Raw genomic sequence first — 18,198 nt, forward strand, 5'->3', positions numbered from 1 at the left:
TTCCTCCATGAGAGTACATGGATTTGCACTATTTCTTTCATATAAATAGGTAATTTATCATGATAAACATTGTTAAGCAGAACCAAGCACTTCTCAGATGCTAAATTGGCCATTCTGTAGGAGGTTTAAAAATATTATTTGTTTCTATCTCTTGAATAACATGTATGCTCTCTTTTTGTTTTTATTTTTCCATTTGCTTTTAAAGCCCACTATGTGGTGGGACCCAAAGAAGCGATTCTGTGTGTCTTGTGGATGCAGTCCCATGGGCTCTGTGACACCGTGGTGTGATATAACAGGAAGATGTGTCTGTAAATCAGGCTTCGTAGGGAAACGATGCAGCCTCAGCAGGCAGGTGCACCGACAGGAGGAACAGCCACAGAGAGCGCAGTGGGTGCTGGGGTCTCCCCAGAGGTGGGGTGCCAGCAGCTCCAGCGGATGCCCTCGGGGAGCCTATCGGCCTGCGGCTCCGGTAATTCGAGCGGTGCTGCATGGCTCTTGCCTCAGCATGCTGTGTTCCATGTGCTGCTGCTGACCTGTCCTGGTGCCATTTTACCAAATAATGGTTGCTAAGTGTGTGAACTGCAAATGCAAAAACTTGGCAATTCCTGATTGAAGTCTTAGCTTTAAAAAATAGCTACTGATACGTTTTTTTAAAGTTCGTTCAAGTTCATAGGTTCATGAAAGTTTCAAGTGATCATTGATATGCAGAAAACACAGAAAAATTTATCTGTAGCAAACTAACATCTTAAAAGGGGAAGGAACCCCAGGCATCATTTTAGAGCAAATGAAGGGAACAAACGAATGAATGAAGGGAAATCTGACAAAGAAAGTGACTTGCCTAAGAAAATCCAGCCCACTGATCTGACCTTTGACTAACCTTCCATCATAATTAGTGACTGTTACATTACCACATTATAATTTTGTCCATGTATACAACAAACACAAGGCACACATTTTCACACCCTGGCAATCTACAACATGCCCAAAAGAAGGTAGCATGCCTTCTGCTATAAACATCTGATCCTCCTTCTCACGGGGCAAGACAAAACAAATGGTGGAAGGAAGGAATTTGGGGAGGGAGAGAGAGAAAGAGAGGACCAGGGAGAGAGGAATAGGACCAAGGCCAAGATGCTGAGTACCAGAAGACAGGACTTGTCAGTGGGGAATCAGAGCTTAGGTGAGAACTAAGGGTAGGGAATAGAAGAAGAAGATGAAGAAGGAGTAGGAAAAGAAGAGGTAAAAGGAGGAAGGGGGATGGGAAAGGGAGGAAGATGAGGGAGGAAGGCAGAAGAACAAATTTATAGTTTTATTTCTTGCCTCTTTATTGACATTTGAAAAGAACTAGTTTTGATATCAGACTGCCTGAGGTCAAATCCCAGCTGCAACACTTCTGGTCCACCGTAAAACTGTTTCTTAGATCTTTTTGTAATTCAGCTTCTTCATCCATAGTAGGACCTACTTCATAGAGTTTGTGTGTTGGCTCAGATCCTCCAAGGAGCAAATGCCAAGAGATTCACTGGAGGAGACTCCAGTGAAGGGGGATGGGGATGGAGCATCATGTGCAGGGAGACTTCTGCTGAAATGTTAGGTCTGGCCCTGTGGGAGGAGAGAGGGAAAAAAAATATGGATAGAAAAGACTCACTGAGTGCATTCTGCCCAAATCTCAAGTTCTTGGCCAGGCCAGTTGGGAGTACCCAAGCAACACTGGAGGAGTCTTGGATGGAGCAGGAAGATTCAAGTACTTCAGTGTACCAGTAATTGACTAGGAGAAGTGAGCCTTGGTATGATTCACTCGATTCAAGAGAATGAAAATGGAAGCTGGGGCTTGTCAATTCGTGACACTCCCACCGCAGGCTCTCTTGCAGGGAGGTCTGCCCAGGCACCTCTGTGGCTGTCTCCAGGTTGTTGTAAGAAGAGTGTATAAAACACACATCCGAAGAGTTTTTAGTAGTGATAGGTAGTGTTACTGTTATTATTACTATTGTTATTAAGTGGAGAAATCTTTAAAAGAGATTATGTTTTTCAGAAATAAATGCATACATTTAGAGTAAAAGAAAGGGACCATAACTGATCACTATGTCTCCAAAATGGGCTTTCCCGTATGGCTCAAGTGTTAAAGAATCCTCCTGCCAATGCAGGAGACTCAAGAGATGTGGGTTCAATCCCTGGGTCAGGAAGATTTCCTGGTGGAGGAACTCGCAATCGATTCCAACATTCTTGCCTGCAAAGTTCCATGGACAGAGGAGCCTAGTGGGCTGCAGTCCATGGGGTTGTAAAGAGTCAGACATGACTAGCATGAGCATGCAAAAATATCTCCAAAGCATAAATTCAGCAGAATTATTAACCCTTATTCACGCCCTCTTCCTACATATCCTACCGCACCGATGCATGGAGTGGTGTTTTATCCTGAGACCACTTTTCCTCTGAGACAGTGTATGTGACAACTAAGAGCACAGACTCTGAAGCCAGTCTGGCTGATTTGGAATCCCGACTCCACAACTGGCTAGCTGCTGACCAAATTACGTGATGCTTCTATGCCTCAGTTTCACCACTCTAAAAAGTTGATTATAATAACTATCTTTCAGGATTGTCTTGAGAATTTAAATGAGTTCATATTTTAAAGGGCTTCAGAAATGTTGCTTGGCACATGGCAAGAACAATATGTAAGTGCTAGTTTTTATTATTATCCCAAATGAGAATAAATTATATGAGCTCATCAAACTTCCCACTGAGAATAGGCAGGCACTCGCTTTTCTATATGTTTTACCTCATTAATCTCAATTACTGACTAAGAATGTTCTTTAAAATTTGTTTACTACAGCGTTTTCCCTGGACTGTGAAATAAATTTTTGAACAATTTATTAAAATTTTATTTTTGGTAATATTTGTTTTGGTATAACTGTAGCTCAGCTGGTAAAGAATCTGCCTGCAGTGCAGGAGAACCCAGTTCAATCCCTGGGTTGGGAAGATCCCCTGGAGAAGGGAACAGCTACCCACTCCAGTATCCTGGCCTGGAGAATTCCATGGGCTGTATAGTCCATGGGGTCACAAAGAGTCAGACACAACAGAGCCACTTTGACTTTCAGGTTTTAAAACTACACTAGGTAAATATTAGAAAAGTATAATAGAGACGTTCAGTTCAGTCACTCAGTCGTGTCCGACTCTTTGTGACCCCATGAATCGCAGCACGCCAGGCCTCCCTGTCCATCACCATCTCCCGGAGTTCACTCAAACTCATGTCCATCAAGTCGGTGATGCCATCCAGCCATCTCATCCTCTGTCGTCCCCTTCTCCTCCTGCCCCCAATCCCTCCCAGCATCAGAGTCTTTTCCAATGAGTCAACTTTTTGCATGAGGTGGCCAAAGTACTGGAGTTTCAGCTTTAGCATCATTCCTTCCAAAGAACACCCAGGACTGATCTCCTTTAGAAGGGACTGGTTGGATCTCCTTGCAGTCCAGGGGACTCTCAAGAGTCTTCTCCAACACCACAGTTCAAAGTCATCAGTTCTTTGGCACTCAGCTTTCTTCACAGTCCTACTCTCACATCCATACATGACCACTGGAAAAACCATAGCCTTGACTAGACGGACCTTTGTTGGCAAAGTAATATCTCTGCTTTTCAATATGCTATCTAGATTACTTCTTATATATTTCTTGACATAATCAACTTTGGAATTTTTTAAATAAGTAATAATTTGAAAGTTTACTATTTTATTGGTCTATCCATTAAAGATATTTGTATAGATAGATATGCTAAGTAAAGCAAACTTAGGAGGTAAAGATAAAGGTAAAGTACTATCTCTACAATGCACATTCTAAGTCAAGAAAATTTAGGAAATAAAAACAAATGCAAAATATTACTTTTTTAAAAAAGTTTTACTATGTAATGCTCTAGTCTTTTTTTCTGTGTATATAAGTTTCTATTTGTTTGTGTCTGAGTGGTATGTGTGCCTTTGTGGGTATGTAATTAGAATCATAGTATATGTAATTTTGTATTCTGCTTTTTGAAATTTTACTTAATGCTATATTCTACCCATATTCATATCATTAAAACTGCTTCAAAACAGGATTTTAATGATTTTATATATTTTATAACATGAATGCCTCATAATTTACTTTATTCAGCTTTTTCTCTAACATTGAACATTTAAGTACCTCTACAGTTGCTCATTATTATGATAAATAATACTGTAATAAGCATGCATGCATTTTCTCAATTTCAGACTATTTCTCTTGGCCTGCTATTTAGAATCGTACACTGAATTGCTTTTTATGAATAAAAATATTATATGTTTTCTTTTATCCTATAATTAATTTCAAAATCAAGTAAGGTCATTTGTTACAAGTGTCACACAATTTTTTTAATTATACAGTGAATCTGAATTAGAACTAAAAATAAAGTCAAGAACTAAAATAAAGAGCTATTTATTTTATTTATTTATTTTATAAAAACAAAGAACTAAAAATAAAGGCAAGAACAAATATAAAGATTAAAATGATTATCAACTATAATCAACCCATTTTAGATTTAAAAAGAAAGCTATTCTTAGCAACAGTCAATTTAGGAGACTAATTTTCAGTATGATTTTGTTTTATAGGACTTATTTTTAATATTGTTAACAATAATGACAAAAATACATAATGAGGCTTAATCATTTCTCTTTGGGTGGCTCACATTAAATAGCAAGATTTATTTTTACCAAGAAGTAATTATTAAGTCTAATTTTCCAAAATAAGAATTAGTTTTACAAAGAAGTAATTACTGAGACTAATTTTCCAGATTAAAATATCATAATAATGTGACAAACTTCTGCGTAAAAGACAGCCCTGACATACTTTAAGTAGGATATGTGCTTTTCACTTTTCTAGTAGAAATTATTTTTAATCCATCAGCATTTTCTAATGTAGTCATTCTAGGTCTGATAACATGCATTTCCAGAAAGTCAGCCAAAGCTAGTAATGCTGGACCATGGAAGGTCATTTCTTACAAATAGATAAGAGATATGCATATGAATAACTCATCAGAGATGAAAGTTTCCCTTCATCTACCTAATTTGGTGCTTTGATATGTGTTCTCACAAATCAACTTTGATTGTTAGGATGAAACCCAAGAAACTAGATGTTAGTTACACCAATTGTTTTGTCAGTATAGGCATAACCAAAGAGTTACATGTATAATGTGAGCCCCATAATGATGATTAGAACTATTCGTGGATATATGACAAAAATTAGACCCAATATAAGAGAAAAAAGATTTATTTTAACTTTAGGCTGCTGCCCAATAATATTGAAAGCATTTTTACCAAGTAAAAGGACTTAAAAATATCTGAAAATAATCAATTCTGATTATTAGAAATGAAACCAAAATTTTCTTTAAATAGAATTGCCATCCTCACTTATTTCCACATTGCCGTTAGAATCTTGAGACATATAAGGAAAGGCTGGTGAAAATATCACAGACTGAATGATAGCACCCTAATTCCACCAATTGCACTTTTCTCTTGGACACCATAGAAAAAGTCCACTAGGTTAAATGACAGTCCAATGGTCATAACATCACTGAAGAACCATTATAACCCACAGGTTCCTCTTTTCCCACCTGATCTTACAGTGCATCTAGTGCCATTGTGAATTAATTGATTTAAATTGAATTTTTCTCATTCTGCTTCTATGCCAGCCTGAAACCTTTGGCCTCCAATCAGCAAGAGGGTGTATCCCCTGCAACTGCAATTCCTTTGGGTCCAAATCATTTGACTGTGAAGAGAGTGGTCAATGTTGGTGCCAGCCAGGAGTAACAGGAAAGAAATGTGATCGCTGTGCCCACGGCTATTTCAACTTCCAAGAAGGCGGATGCACAGGTCTGTAAATGAGACTAAGCCCAATGCATTCATTACCTGGTTTTGGTATTTAGGCTTCTGTAGCAGTTTGTTCTATAAGGTTCCCAGAGATTAAATGAAATACACCAGAACAACAGGCAAACATATAATACAAAAAAAATACTTAACCTAATGCTTTACATATGTTTTTAATAAGTTAAAGGAAATACATTGTAATTTGAAACACTGCCCTATAAATAGCTGCGCCTGCAATAAAAATCCATCAGCAGATCCCAGTTCTGCTGTCTCCCTCCCTGTCTGTGACCTCTGTTCAGCCAGTCGCTCGAAGGCTACTGCAGCTTGAAAGAGATGGTCAATTTTTCTGGTGCCAATGTTACCTTAGTTTAAATTTTACTCCCAAGCTAATATAGTTCAACTTTCCCTTTTCCTGTTGCAAAATTGGTACAATGATCAGGGAAGTTAATATCTTTTTCTGGTATGGTAAAAAAAAAAAAAATGTTTTCATCCACTTTCAGATGCCTTGAAAACTGTGATGTTCTGAGAGAGAAATAGATTGGCTGTAGATGGTTTGTTAGTTCCAGAGAAAATGTAAGCCGGAGTTGCTAACCCTGGCTTCCTAGAGCAGGTTTCTCATGTGTCCAGCCACAGCCTTCCTACAGATCATGAATTAAGAAAATAGGAATTAACAGTACAGATGAAAGTAAAGTTTGAGCATTTGCCTTGATTTTATACTACTAAGTTGGAATCAACCTCTATTCCAACAATCACTTGGTTGAGTATTACTCTCGTTTACTAAACTCAGTAGTACAACATTGATGATACTCGTATGCTTTCAGAACATGATAAATATATGGCAAGATTTTAAGACATGATTATTGACTACTAAAGAAAATTATATTAGGGGTGGGAAGAATAATATTAAAAGCCAATACCCTTAAGATGTTCTCAAGCACTTCTGATGAACAGTTTTTATCATAAATTAAGCCATTATAAATTACTCTGAATATTATTATTGTAGATCTTCTAAGAATCTATGTATAATCTGTAAGACAATATGTGTATTTACTAAAAAGTGTATAAGGCTGCATTTTAAAATGTACTCTATTCTTTATAAATACAACTCTCACTAGCATTTTTACTTAATATTAATTGAATAAAAAGTGCTACAAATTCAAATATATCCACTACCAGAAATTATAAATATCAAAAACATTATTTTAAAATGATGAAATGATGATAACATTTTAGAAATGAAAACTTAGTAGCATTCTAAGCCAGAGAAGCACAACAGAAAAAAAAAATTTTTTAAGCATAAAACAGGCAGGGTAGCATTATGGTTGAAAACATGACTCTCACCAAAGAGCCTGGATTTGTTTAGTGGCTCTCCCACTTTAGAGATGTAGGTTCAATCCCTGGGTCAGGAAGATCCCCTGGAGGAGGGCATGGCAACCCACTCCTGTATTCTTGCTAGGAGAATCCCATGGACAGAAGAGTCTGGTGGGCTATGGTCCATAGGGTCTCAAAGAGTCAGACATTATGGAAGCAACTTATCACTGCACACCACCAACAATTAGTAATATGACCTTGACTGAGTGATCTCACCTCACTGTACCCTGAAAATTTCATCTATTAAATTAGGAAAATAATAGTATCTGCCTCACTTGAATTTTGTAAGAATTAGGTGAGTTAATGGCCATCTACTACTGTGGGCAAGAGTCCCTTAGAAGAAATGGAGTAGCCCTCATAGTCAACAAAAGAGTCTGAAATGCAGTACTGGGGTGCAATCTCAAAAATGACAGAATGATCTCTGTTCGTTTCCAAGGCAAAGCATTCAATATCATGGTAAATCCAAGTCTATGCCCCAACCAGTAGTGCTGAAGAAACTGAAGCTGAACAGTTCTATGAAAACCTGCAAGACCTCCTAGAACTAACACCCAAAACAGATGTCCTTTTCATTATAGGGGACTGGAATGAAAAAGTACGAAGTCAAGAGATACCTGGAGTAACAGGCAAATTTGGTCTTGGAATACAAAATGAATCAGGCAAAGGCTAACGGAGTTTTGCCAAGAGAACTCATTGGTCATAAAAACACCCTCTTCCAACAACAGAAGAGAAGACTCTACACATGGACATCACTTGATGGTCAATACTGATAGATTATATACTTTTCAGCTGAAGATGGAGAAGCTCTATGCAGTCAGCAAAAACAAGACTGGGAGCTGACTGTGGCTCAGATCATGAACACCTTATTGCCAAATTCAGACTTAAATTGAAGAAAGTAGGGAAAATCACTGGACCATTCAGGTGTGACTAAAATCAAATCCCTTACAATTATACAGTAAAAGTGACAAATAGATTCAAGGAATTAGATTTGAGAGTAGCTGAAGAACTATGGATGGAAGTTCTTGACATTGTACATGAGGCAGGGATAAAGACCATCCCCAAGAAAAAGAAATGAAAAGAGGCAAAATGGTTGTCTGAGGAGGTCTTACAAATAGCTGAGAAAAAAAGAGAAGCTAAAGGCATAGGAGAAAATGAATGATATACCCATTTGAATGCAGGGCTCCAAATGATAGCGAGGAGAGAGAAGAAAGCCTTCCTCAGTGATCAACACAAAGAAATAGAGGAAAACAATAGAATGGGAAAGACTAGAGATTTCTTTAAGAAAATTAGAGATACCAAGGGAATATTTCATGCAAAGATGGGCACAACAAAGGACAGAAATGGTATGGACCTAACAGAAACAGAAGATATTAAGAAGAGGTGGCAAGAATATACAGAAAAACAATACAAAAAAGATCTTCATGACCAAGATAATCACGATGGTATGATCACTCACCTAGAGCCAGACATCCTGGAATGTGAAGTCAAGTGGGCCTTAGAAAGCATCACTATGAACAAAGCTAGTGGAGGTGATTGAATTCCAGTTGAGCTATTTTAAATCCTAAAAGATGATGCTGCGAAAAATGCTGCACTCAATATGTCAGCAAATTTGGAAAACTCAGCAGTGGCCATAGGACTGGAAAAGGTCAGTTTTCATTCCAACCCCAAAGAAAGGCAATGCCAAAGAATGCTCAAACTACCACACAATTGCACTCATCTCACACGCTGGCAAAATAATGCCTAAAATTGTCCAAGTTGGACTTCAACAGTGCTTGAACCATAAACTTCCAGATGTTCAAGCTGGTTTTAGAAAAGGCAGAGGAACCAGAGATCAAATTGCCAACATCTGCTGGGTCATCAAAAAAGCAAGAGAGTTCCAGAAAAACATCTACCTCTGCTTTATGACTACGTCAGAGCCTTTGACTGTGTGGATCACAACAAACTATGGAAAATTCTTAAAGAGATGGGAATGCCAGACCACCTGACCTGCTTCCTAAGAAATCTATATACAGGTCAGGAAGCAACAGTTAGAACTGGACATGGAACAACAGACTGATACCAAACTGGGCAAGGAGTATGTCAAGGCTGTATATTGTCACCCTTTACTTATTGAACATTTATACAGTGTACATCATGTGAAATGCTGGGCTGGATGAAGTACAAGCTGGAATCAAGAATGCCAGGAGAAATATCAATAACCTCAGATATGTAGATGACACCACCCTTATGGCAGAAAGCGAAGAAGAACTAAAGCGCCTCTTGATGAAAGTGAAAAAGGAGAGTGAAAAAGTTGGCTGAAAACTGAACATTCAGAAAACTAAGATCATGGCATCCGGTCCCATCACTTTGTGGCAAATAGATGAGGAGAGAATGGAAACAGACAGACTTTGTTTTGGGGGCTCCAAAATCACTGCAGATGGTGACTGTAGCCATGAAATTTAAGACACTTGCTCTTTGGAAGAAAAGCTATGTCCAACCTAGAGAACATATTAAAAAGCAGAGACATTACATTGCCAACTAGGTCTGTCTGGTCAAAGCTATGAATTTTTTAGTAGTCACGTATGGATATGAGAGTTGGACTATAAAGAAAGCTGAATGCCAAAGAATTGATGCTTTTGAACTGTGGTGTTGGAGGAAACTCTTGAGAGTCTCTTAGATTGTAAGGAGACCCAACCAGTCCATCCTAAAGGAAATCAGTCCTGAGTATTCATTGGAAGGACTTATGCTGAAGCTGAAACTCCAATAGTTTTGCCACCTGATGGGAAGAACTGACTCATTTCAAAAGACCCTGATGCTTAGGAAGATTGAAGGTGGGAGGAGAAGGGGACGACAGAGGATGAGATGGTTGGATGGCATCACTGACTCAATGGACATGAGTCTGAGTAAGCTCTGGGAGTTGGTGACAGACAAGAAAGCTTGGCGTGCTGCAGTCCATGGGGTCACAAAAAGTCAAACGTGACTGAGAAACTGAACTGAACTGAATGGGCATAAAGTATCATTTTAAATATAGCGGTGTATACATGTCCATCTCAAACTCCCTAACTGAATGGTTAATTTCTATTTGCAAGTAATGATTCAAACTGTCCCAAAACATTGTTTAGCTCATAAATTTAAGCATTGTGAAACATTTTTTTCTTAGTAAGTGGTACATATAAAGTAAGTCCTTTGGCTTAAAATCAGCAACAACAACAATAATAATAATAAACAATGGCTAACATTTATGTCAAATGTTGTATTAAACATTTTCCACAGCTGGGGTAGGATCCTGTGAGCAATGATAAGTGTGATCCCTTGAAAAGTGAACTTAAATATCCTAAATGTATTTTAAAAAGATTTAATCATCATGTAACTAAAAGATTTCTTATAACATTAGTCTTCTATTTGAATCTGAGTATTTGATGGCATTTTTCTTTCTTTCACTTTGATTTGAAATGGTGCAGTAAAAAGTACTCAGCAGCTGAGTCAACTGTAGCTAATAAGTGGCATGCCTTCCTTGTCTTGGATGGCTTTGAAGATCTCAAATCTTTTTGTTTTTCTTCAGATCTTATGTTTGCATTCTTTAAGAACGTGTAATGGACAAGGATGTTTGCACTCTTCATAGGAAGGAAATACTAATCTATAGATCATGGAAAAATTAGTTATGAACTTGGTGGTGATTTAGTTGCTAAGTTGTATCTGACTCTTGCGACTCTATGGACTCCTCTGTCCATGGAATTCTCCAGGCCAAAATATTAGAGTGGGTTGCCATTTCCTTCTCCAGGAGATCTTCCTGACTCAGGAACTGAACCCTGATCTCCTGCATTGCAAGCAGATTCTTTACCAACTGAGCTATGAGGGAAGCCCATAGTTATGTTTAGTTATGAACTTAAATTTTAAAAAAAAATTAACCTTATAGTATTTAGATATAAGGGAATACAGTACACAGGAAATCTGATACATCAGTTCTTTTTATCCTTAATCAAAAAGCTAAAAATGTTTGACATTTTTAAACTATTAATGAAATTCAATATATATTTACTGAACAACTGCTCTGATGTATACTATGCTTGTGTGCATGTCTGCTCAGTCACTCAGTCATGTCTGACTCCTTGCAACCCTGTAGACCATAGCCCAGGGTCTTCTGTCCATGGGATTCTTCAGGCCAAAATACTGGAGTAGGTTGCCATGTCCTCCTCCTGGGGAATTATACTATACTATGATATGAAAAATGAATGAGGTGAGTTGTCATTTTCAAGGATCTTTAACTATAGTATGGAATATAAAACAGCATAAATCACAGAGAAACCCACAAACATAAAACTCAACACTTTATATCCTTTTTTTTTTCTTTTTTAATCCTTTCACCTGTGAAGCTTGTGACTGTTCCCATCTGGGTAATAACTGTGACCCAAAGACTGGTCGATGCATTTGCCCACCCAATACCATTGGAGAGAAATGTTCTAAATGTGTACCTCGTAGCTGGGGCCACAGCATCACCACTGGTTGTAAGGTGAGTGAATTGTTTTATTTCATCTCATAATGTCATTTAAGGATTTCTATTTTGGTAGAAATCTATAGTCGGGCATTTTAAGAGTCAGGATTACAAAACGATACAGATCTACTGCTATAGCATGATTGCAGAATCGATCACTATCTTACGTTTTACTTATAGGAAAGATGATTAAAGTAAGTACACATTTATATAGCTTCATCCATGATACTTTCAAAAAAGGAAGACAAAGAACCAAAAATTCTAAAATAAAACTAGAAACATCTCTAACTTCATACCTGCACACAATGAAATGTTAATATATCTCCAAAGTACAACGAAATTAAGAATGAATTTTTTTTTAATCCACAAGAATTCCCCCCAAGTTTTACCTAGATATCAGTTTTCAGGAGCTAGTTGAGAGGATTCTGAAGTCATTTAAACAACCTTTAGCTTACAAAATTCCCCATTTTTTCCATGAGTGAACCATAGTAAATGATATGACCAGTCTCACATTTAGAGAAATCTATACAGCTTCAGGGCAGAAGGTTGCTTATAAGGCTTTTGCAAAAATGTTGGTGAGAGTTGATAGAAGCTTGTGTGTGTGTGTGCTAAGTCATTTCATTCATGTCCTACTCTTTGGGACCCCATGAACTGTATCTGTCCATGGGATTCCCCAGGTAAGAATATTAGAGTGGGTTGCCATGCCCTCCTCCAGGAGATCTTCCCAACCCAGGGATCAAACCTGTGTATCCTGTAGCTCCTGCACTGCAGGCAGATTCTTCACCACTGAGCTACCAGGGAAGCCCCATAGCAGCTTGGCCTCAATTATCCACTAGTGTTTAGAGGGCACGTTAAGTTACAACTCTTATGACTGAATAAGATATGGCTGAATTCATTTATTTAAGGAATAAGAAAGTGAAGGCTAAGGGATGACTGCCAGGTTTTGCTTTGCAACAGATGATGGATGAATGCAGACCAAGTAAGGTTTTTTTTAATAGTTTTATTTATTTATGTTATTTTAGCTATTTTTGGCTGTGCTGGGTCTTTGTTGCTGTGGGCGGGCTTTCTCTAGTTGCAGCAAGGGAGGGCTGCTCACTCATTGCGGAATGCAGGTTTCTCGTTGCATTCCACAAGTGGCTTCTCTTGCGGAACACGGGCTCTAGGGTGCACAGGCTTCAGCAGTTGCTCACCTGAGCTCAGTAGTTGCCACTCAAGAGCTGTAGAATGCAGGCTCAGTAGTTTTGGTGCATAGCCTAAGTCACTCCATGGCATGTGGGGATCTTCCTGGACCACGGAATCTAACCTGCTTCCCATGCATTGCAAAGTGGACTCTTAACCACTGGACTACCAGGAAAGACCCTAGGCCAAGTTTTTTTTTTTTAATATTTATATGTTTTATATCATTACATTTACTGATCATTGAGTAAATACTATGTTGACTGAAGTTGATTCAAATTTTTAATTACTTTGAACCACTGTTACAAATCTAAATTTCTGAATAGCTAGACACTTCATCATTATGAACAATTATAAACAATTTATATAGCCCTCACAATTATTTATGAGGATGTATTCTACTATTTAAAATCTTGTATGACTATAATCTAAATGAACAGTGATTTTTGAGATTTATAGCTTTCCTTGTGTCATGGATAATTTCTCTGTGCTGAGGTGTGAGCACACACATCATTTGAGCCTTTATTGAAGTAGAATATAAAGCCTGCCATCTTTCACTAGCAGGGGAACAGTGCATAAATCCTCTATTGCTAAACAAACATTACAGCTAATTATGATTTAAGTTTCATGTTGGCTACAGTGTCATCTAAACATATGGTTAATAGTCTCATTTATTCTCTACTATAACTTCCTGAATAAACTTCCCAATTTGAAAAGGTCCCAATTTTTTGACTGGTTTTTAAGAATTAATGCTTTCATTTTATGTAATAAATTGAGAGACATTTAATATTTTAAAGTCTAAAGAAAGTTATTTTAGTTAATAAAGTTTAATACATTTATTTTAGATAAATATTTCATAAGACAATTTTAAAATTTATTAGATGATTATAGTTTCTATAACATATCTTAGATTCATATTTCTGATTATGGCCAATTTTGTTTAAATAAGTAAGGAAAAATTACTTAAGTGGATAAGTCAGTCATCCTTATTTTGAATTCTCATTCTACATCTGATGTTCTATAAGAAAAAGTTACTTGGCATGATGACAGTGCTTTGTTCTATCTTTTGAAACTATGGCAATGTTTGTAGTGTAATAAATAATCACTTTTAGTCCTATGAGTTTAACATAACTTTTAGCAGCATCCCATACTGCAGGCCTTTTTACTGGAGAACTGTGAAGACAGAAAAATACTGAATCATAAAGATAACAAAAATAAGGCCAGGTGATATTTTAACATCAGAATCTGAGAAGATATTTTACCAAACATTTGGACAGGAAAGAGATAATAGATGGGACGCTGGTGATTGTACATCACAACCTTGAAAGAGGTGTCCCATAACTCAGTTGTTGGCAGGAGCAGAAGCAGGAATTGCTTTAGTAGCAGTGGATGTAAGAATTGAGCTGAGCAATGAAAGTGTGAGAAATGCCAAGTGAGATCCAGCCAGACTTGGATCTGGAAATCTGGCAAGTTGCTATGTGTATGAGTCTTCCATAGAGCTGTAGTTCTGTGGAAGAAGATGAATAGGAAAGCACCAAAAAGAGTCAGGTCATAGACTAAGTACAAACCCTGATGGTAGTAAACTCAGACACAGAGAGAGGTGATACCCTCTAGGGAGACAGAAACCACACCAGGGAAACATAAACAGGGAAAGAAAGTGAAGTTGTTCAGTCATGGCCGACTCTTTGTGACCCCATGGGCCGTAGCTTACCAGGCTCCTCTGTCCATGGGATTTTCCAGGCAAGAGTACTGGAGTGGGTTGCCATTTCCTTCTCCAGGGGATCTTCCCAACCCAGGGATCAAACCCAGGTCTCCTGCATTGCAGGCAGACACTTTACCATCTGAGCCACCAGGGAAGTCCAATATAAACAGGGAAAGTAGAATATAAAGAATTGTTAACTGGTAAAAGTTAGTTACAGAAAGGATTGAAAAAATGGATATAAAAGATCCTGAAGTGGTAGGTCCAAAAGAGTAGCTACTACTTCCAGGGTGAGGGGAAAATGAAAGTGTTAGTCCCTCAGTTGTATCCTACTCTTTGTGACCCCTTGGACCCACCAGGATCCTCTGTCCCTGGGATTCTCCAGGCAAGAATACTGGAGTGAGTAGCCATTCCCTTCAGGGGAATCTTCTGACCTGAGGATCAAACCCAAGTCTCCTGCATGGCAAGCAGGTTGTTTATCTGAGCTATCAGGGAAGCCCCAAGGGTAAGCAGGGTGGACTGTAAAGGAAGCAAGATCTTCCCCCATTCCCCACTCCCAACAATACTTGGCTTCAGACCTCTTTGAAGAGAGCGTGGCAACCACAGGGATACACAGCCTGCTGGTGGTGCAATGACAGCAACAACAACAACGATAATAAATAACTTGCCAGAGTTTATGGGCAAGTGCTGGCCTATAGACACTGCCCATCATTACTGGAGAATGCAGACTTGCTGGAGCTACTGAGAAGCAGCCTGTCAGGGTTAGTGCTTGAGTGCAGACCTAAACAGAGGGGAGAGAGTGGCCTGATGGCACAGCTTGGAATTCTTTATGAGCCTCTGGGCTTCCATGCTAAATAAGTAAATAATAGTGATGATGATAGTAATGAAGAACCACAACCCAGAAGAGAAATGTCTTTCCATCACCATGGCCTTATTTGGGTCTCTCCTGGACCCTGTAAAGACTAATTTTAACATTCTGTTACTGGCCAGGGGGAAATGTCCATAGAGATCTAACTATAATGTCATAAAACAAGGCAAAGAGGAGTGAGTTTAGAGCTTAGAGACAGCAGAGAGATCCTTGGCACAGCTGATCTCTGAAAATGATGTATTCCAAGATCTTAAATAACATTTTAGTAATTCAGTTAAATTTTCATTTAAATTCAAGGAGCTTTGAGCTCTAAATCAGAAGCAGAAAGCCTTAAGGAATAGAAGACAAGACATGTGGATGAGCAGCAAATTGAAAATTGCTGCTGAGATGAAAGAAAAAAATTATTGAAAAGAAGCTAAAAATGCAATACTGTAATTAAAATAAGCATTGGTGGTATATACATACAACAGAATTTTCACTGTGTAGGATAGCAAGGACAAAATGGAGAACAAATTTGAGAGGCAAATTGGGAGATGACAACAGAAGACATTAGTATGTTATAGATTTGACAGATAGAAGTTATATACTTTAAGAATTATAGGTGATCCTGAAGAAGAAAATTGATAAATTAGAACAGAAGTAAAAATCAAAAAAAAAGTTGAAGAAATAGTACTGAATTAAAAAACAATTGTATTCTCAAACTGAAAGAGCTCACCATATTCTAGTAAATTAATTTTTTAGAAGACTCAAACTTGTATAAATTCTAGCAAGATATCATATTACATAAATTAAGAGAAAATCTTGTATACATCTGGGAATAAAAAAAAAAGGTTACCAGCAAGACACCTCAAATTGGGCTTGTCTGCAAAACTTAACTCTCAAAAAAAAATCCTAGTATCATTTTTACTCTAAATTCTCCCTGGCTTCCCCACATCTGGTACTTTTTATATCCTCTCACAGAATTTTGCGCATCACCTATTATATCATGCTTATTCCATTGTGTTATATTTATATATTCTCTCCCTTGATTAAACTGTAATATATGTCTCTAAACAATAAATGCTGTAAAAATGAAATGATAAGGTAAAATGGCTTTGTCAGAAGTTCACTCTTTGAAACAAGCAGTGTTTGAAGAAAATCTATACCTAACTCCTCCTCACCACAAAGAGAGAAAATGCCGTTTCTTTCTTATTCAATAGCTTTATGGTTTCTGGACACTCATATATTTTAGTAAGTGCAGGAAGCGATTTTAGCATTATGTTCACCAATGTTTCCCAAGCGACTCAGCTAGAACAGTACAAAACATATAACAGACACATGATTAATATGTACTTAATGGAAGCATAGAAGCATTAGAATTAAAATTTAAAGATATTGCCTGTGAAGTGGTGTTAATTGTTGCTATTTTTATCTCCTCTATAGGCTTGTAACTGCAGCTCAGTAGGCTCCTTGGATTTCCAGTGCAATCTAAACACGGGCCAGTGCAAGTGTCATCCAAAATTCTCTGGTGCAAAATGTACAGAGTGCACTCGAGGTCACTGGAACTACCCTCACTGCAGTCCCTGTGACTGCTTCCTGCCAGGGACTGATGACTCAACCTGTGATTTAGAGACTAAAAAATGCTCCTGCATCGATCAGACTGGGCAGTGTACTTGTAAGGTATGTGCTGCTGAAATTCAGGAAGAAAAAAAAAAAAAACAAACCTTACTCAGTTCTATGTCCATTGCTGTTTTAACTTCAGTTATTTATTTCTGCATCATTAAGCCGAAAAGAATGACATACAAAAATTCATTGCCAGATGCAGAGACTTTTCCTGATATACAGATAAGCACTGCTTTTTAAGAACTTCTTTTCAACCAGAACCCAATTATTTTTTCCCTAGCTCAAATGAATGATATATTTTCAAAAGTAAAGTTTAGTTTCTCTTTGCATATTCACTTTTCTTAAACAAGAATAATCTGGAAGGGAAAAAAAGTCAGTTCTCTTAAGCATCACTAGAGAAAACCACAGCTAAATGATAAAGTTTATTATTTTTTTAAATTACTCTTCAAATTAATCCGTAATCACTGTACACTGAAAAATATATTTACTGCTGTGGAAGTTCAGTAAAATTTCATCAAGTATAAACACTGACATTACAAACAGTGACTATATGCAAATTTCAGCCCTCATTAATATTGTTAAATGATGTAGAAAAACAGTTGATTAAAAATGATAAGAAGGACTTTTCCCCCTAAGATATTTCTGGAAAATCAATCCCAGGATAAATGCAATAAAGACTGGGTCAGAAGCATTAGTATATTTTCAAGAAAAGTCTATGCAAAGAGGGTCCAAGGAAACAGGAAGGTGAAATCTGGAGGGGTTGTAAAGAGTGTTGAGAATTTAGGAAAATGGAAGCTTCTGCCATTAAAAGTCCTAGACAAAACAAAAAGTATGATGGTGTATTATTACATATTATGGCTATATATTACATTTAATACATGCTATATGTATGTATATTCAGTATTCCAAAATAACTATATGAATCTATTTTTTAAAATCCTTCTTGCTTTTCACAACTTTGCATCACATCACTGTCTGGGAATCAGTGGAATTTCATTTCACTTTCAAAATTCTAATGACTCTTTCATAATCCTCACAGCGTTGCTTAAATGTAAATGTGCTGCTTAAATGTAAATGAAAATAATATACAATATTCTTAATAATGTATGTAGTTATAAATAAAGTGTTTTTTTAGACCAATGACATGCTAACAAAGAGATTAC

The 18,198-nt window shown here is 37.4% G+C and overlaps 1 protein-coding gene across 3 annotated transcripts in view; it reads left to right on the forward strand.

The window, feature by feature from the left end:
* The window catches only part of LAMA2 (laminin subunit alpha 2), a 681,429-nt gene that overhangs the window by 432,581 nt on the left and 230,650 nt on the right, over positions 1-18,198 (forward strand). For 2 of the 3 annotated variants that reach the window (XM_069598353.1, XM_069598354.1), the window contains exons 21-24: positions 206-469; positions 5,677-5,857; positions 11,572-11,708; positions 16,856-17,092. In XM_069598353.1, coding sequence (XP_069454454.1) covers positions 206-469; positions 5,677-5,857; positions 11,572-11,708; positions 16,856-17,092 — 819 coding nt within the window. The remainder of the gene's footprint in view (positions 1-205; positions 470-5,676; positions 5,858-11,571; positions 11,709-16,855; positions 17,093-18,198) is intronic. The other variant, XM_069598356.1, reaches the window with a different exon arrangement.

This window comes from Ovis canadensis, chromosome 8 (genome assembly GCF_042477335.2).
Source record: "Ovis canadensis isolate MfBH-ARS-UI-01 breed Bighorn chromosome 8, ARS-UI_OviCan_v2, whole genome shotgun sequence".
NCBI lineage: Eukaryota > Metazoa > Chordata > Mammalia > Artiodactyla > Bovidae > Ovis > Ovis canadensis.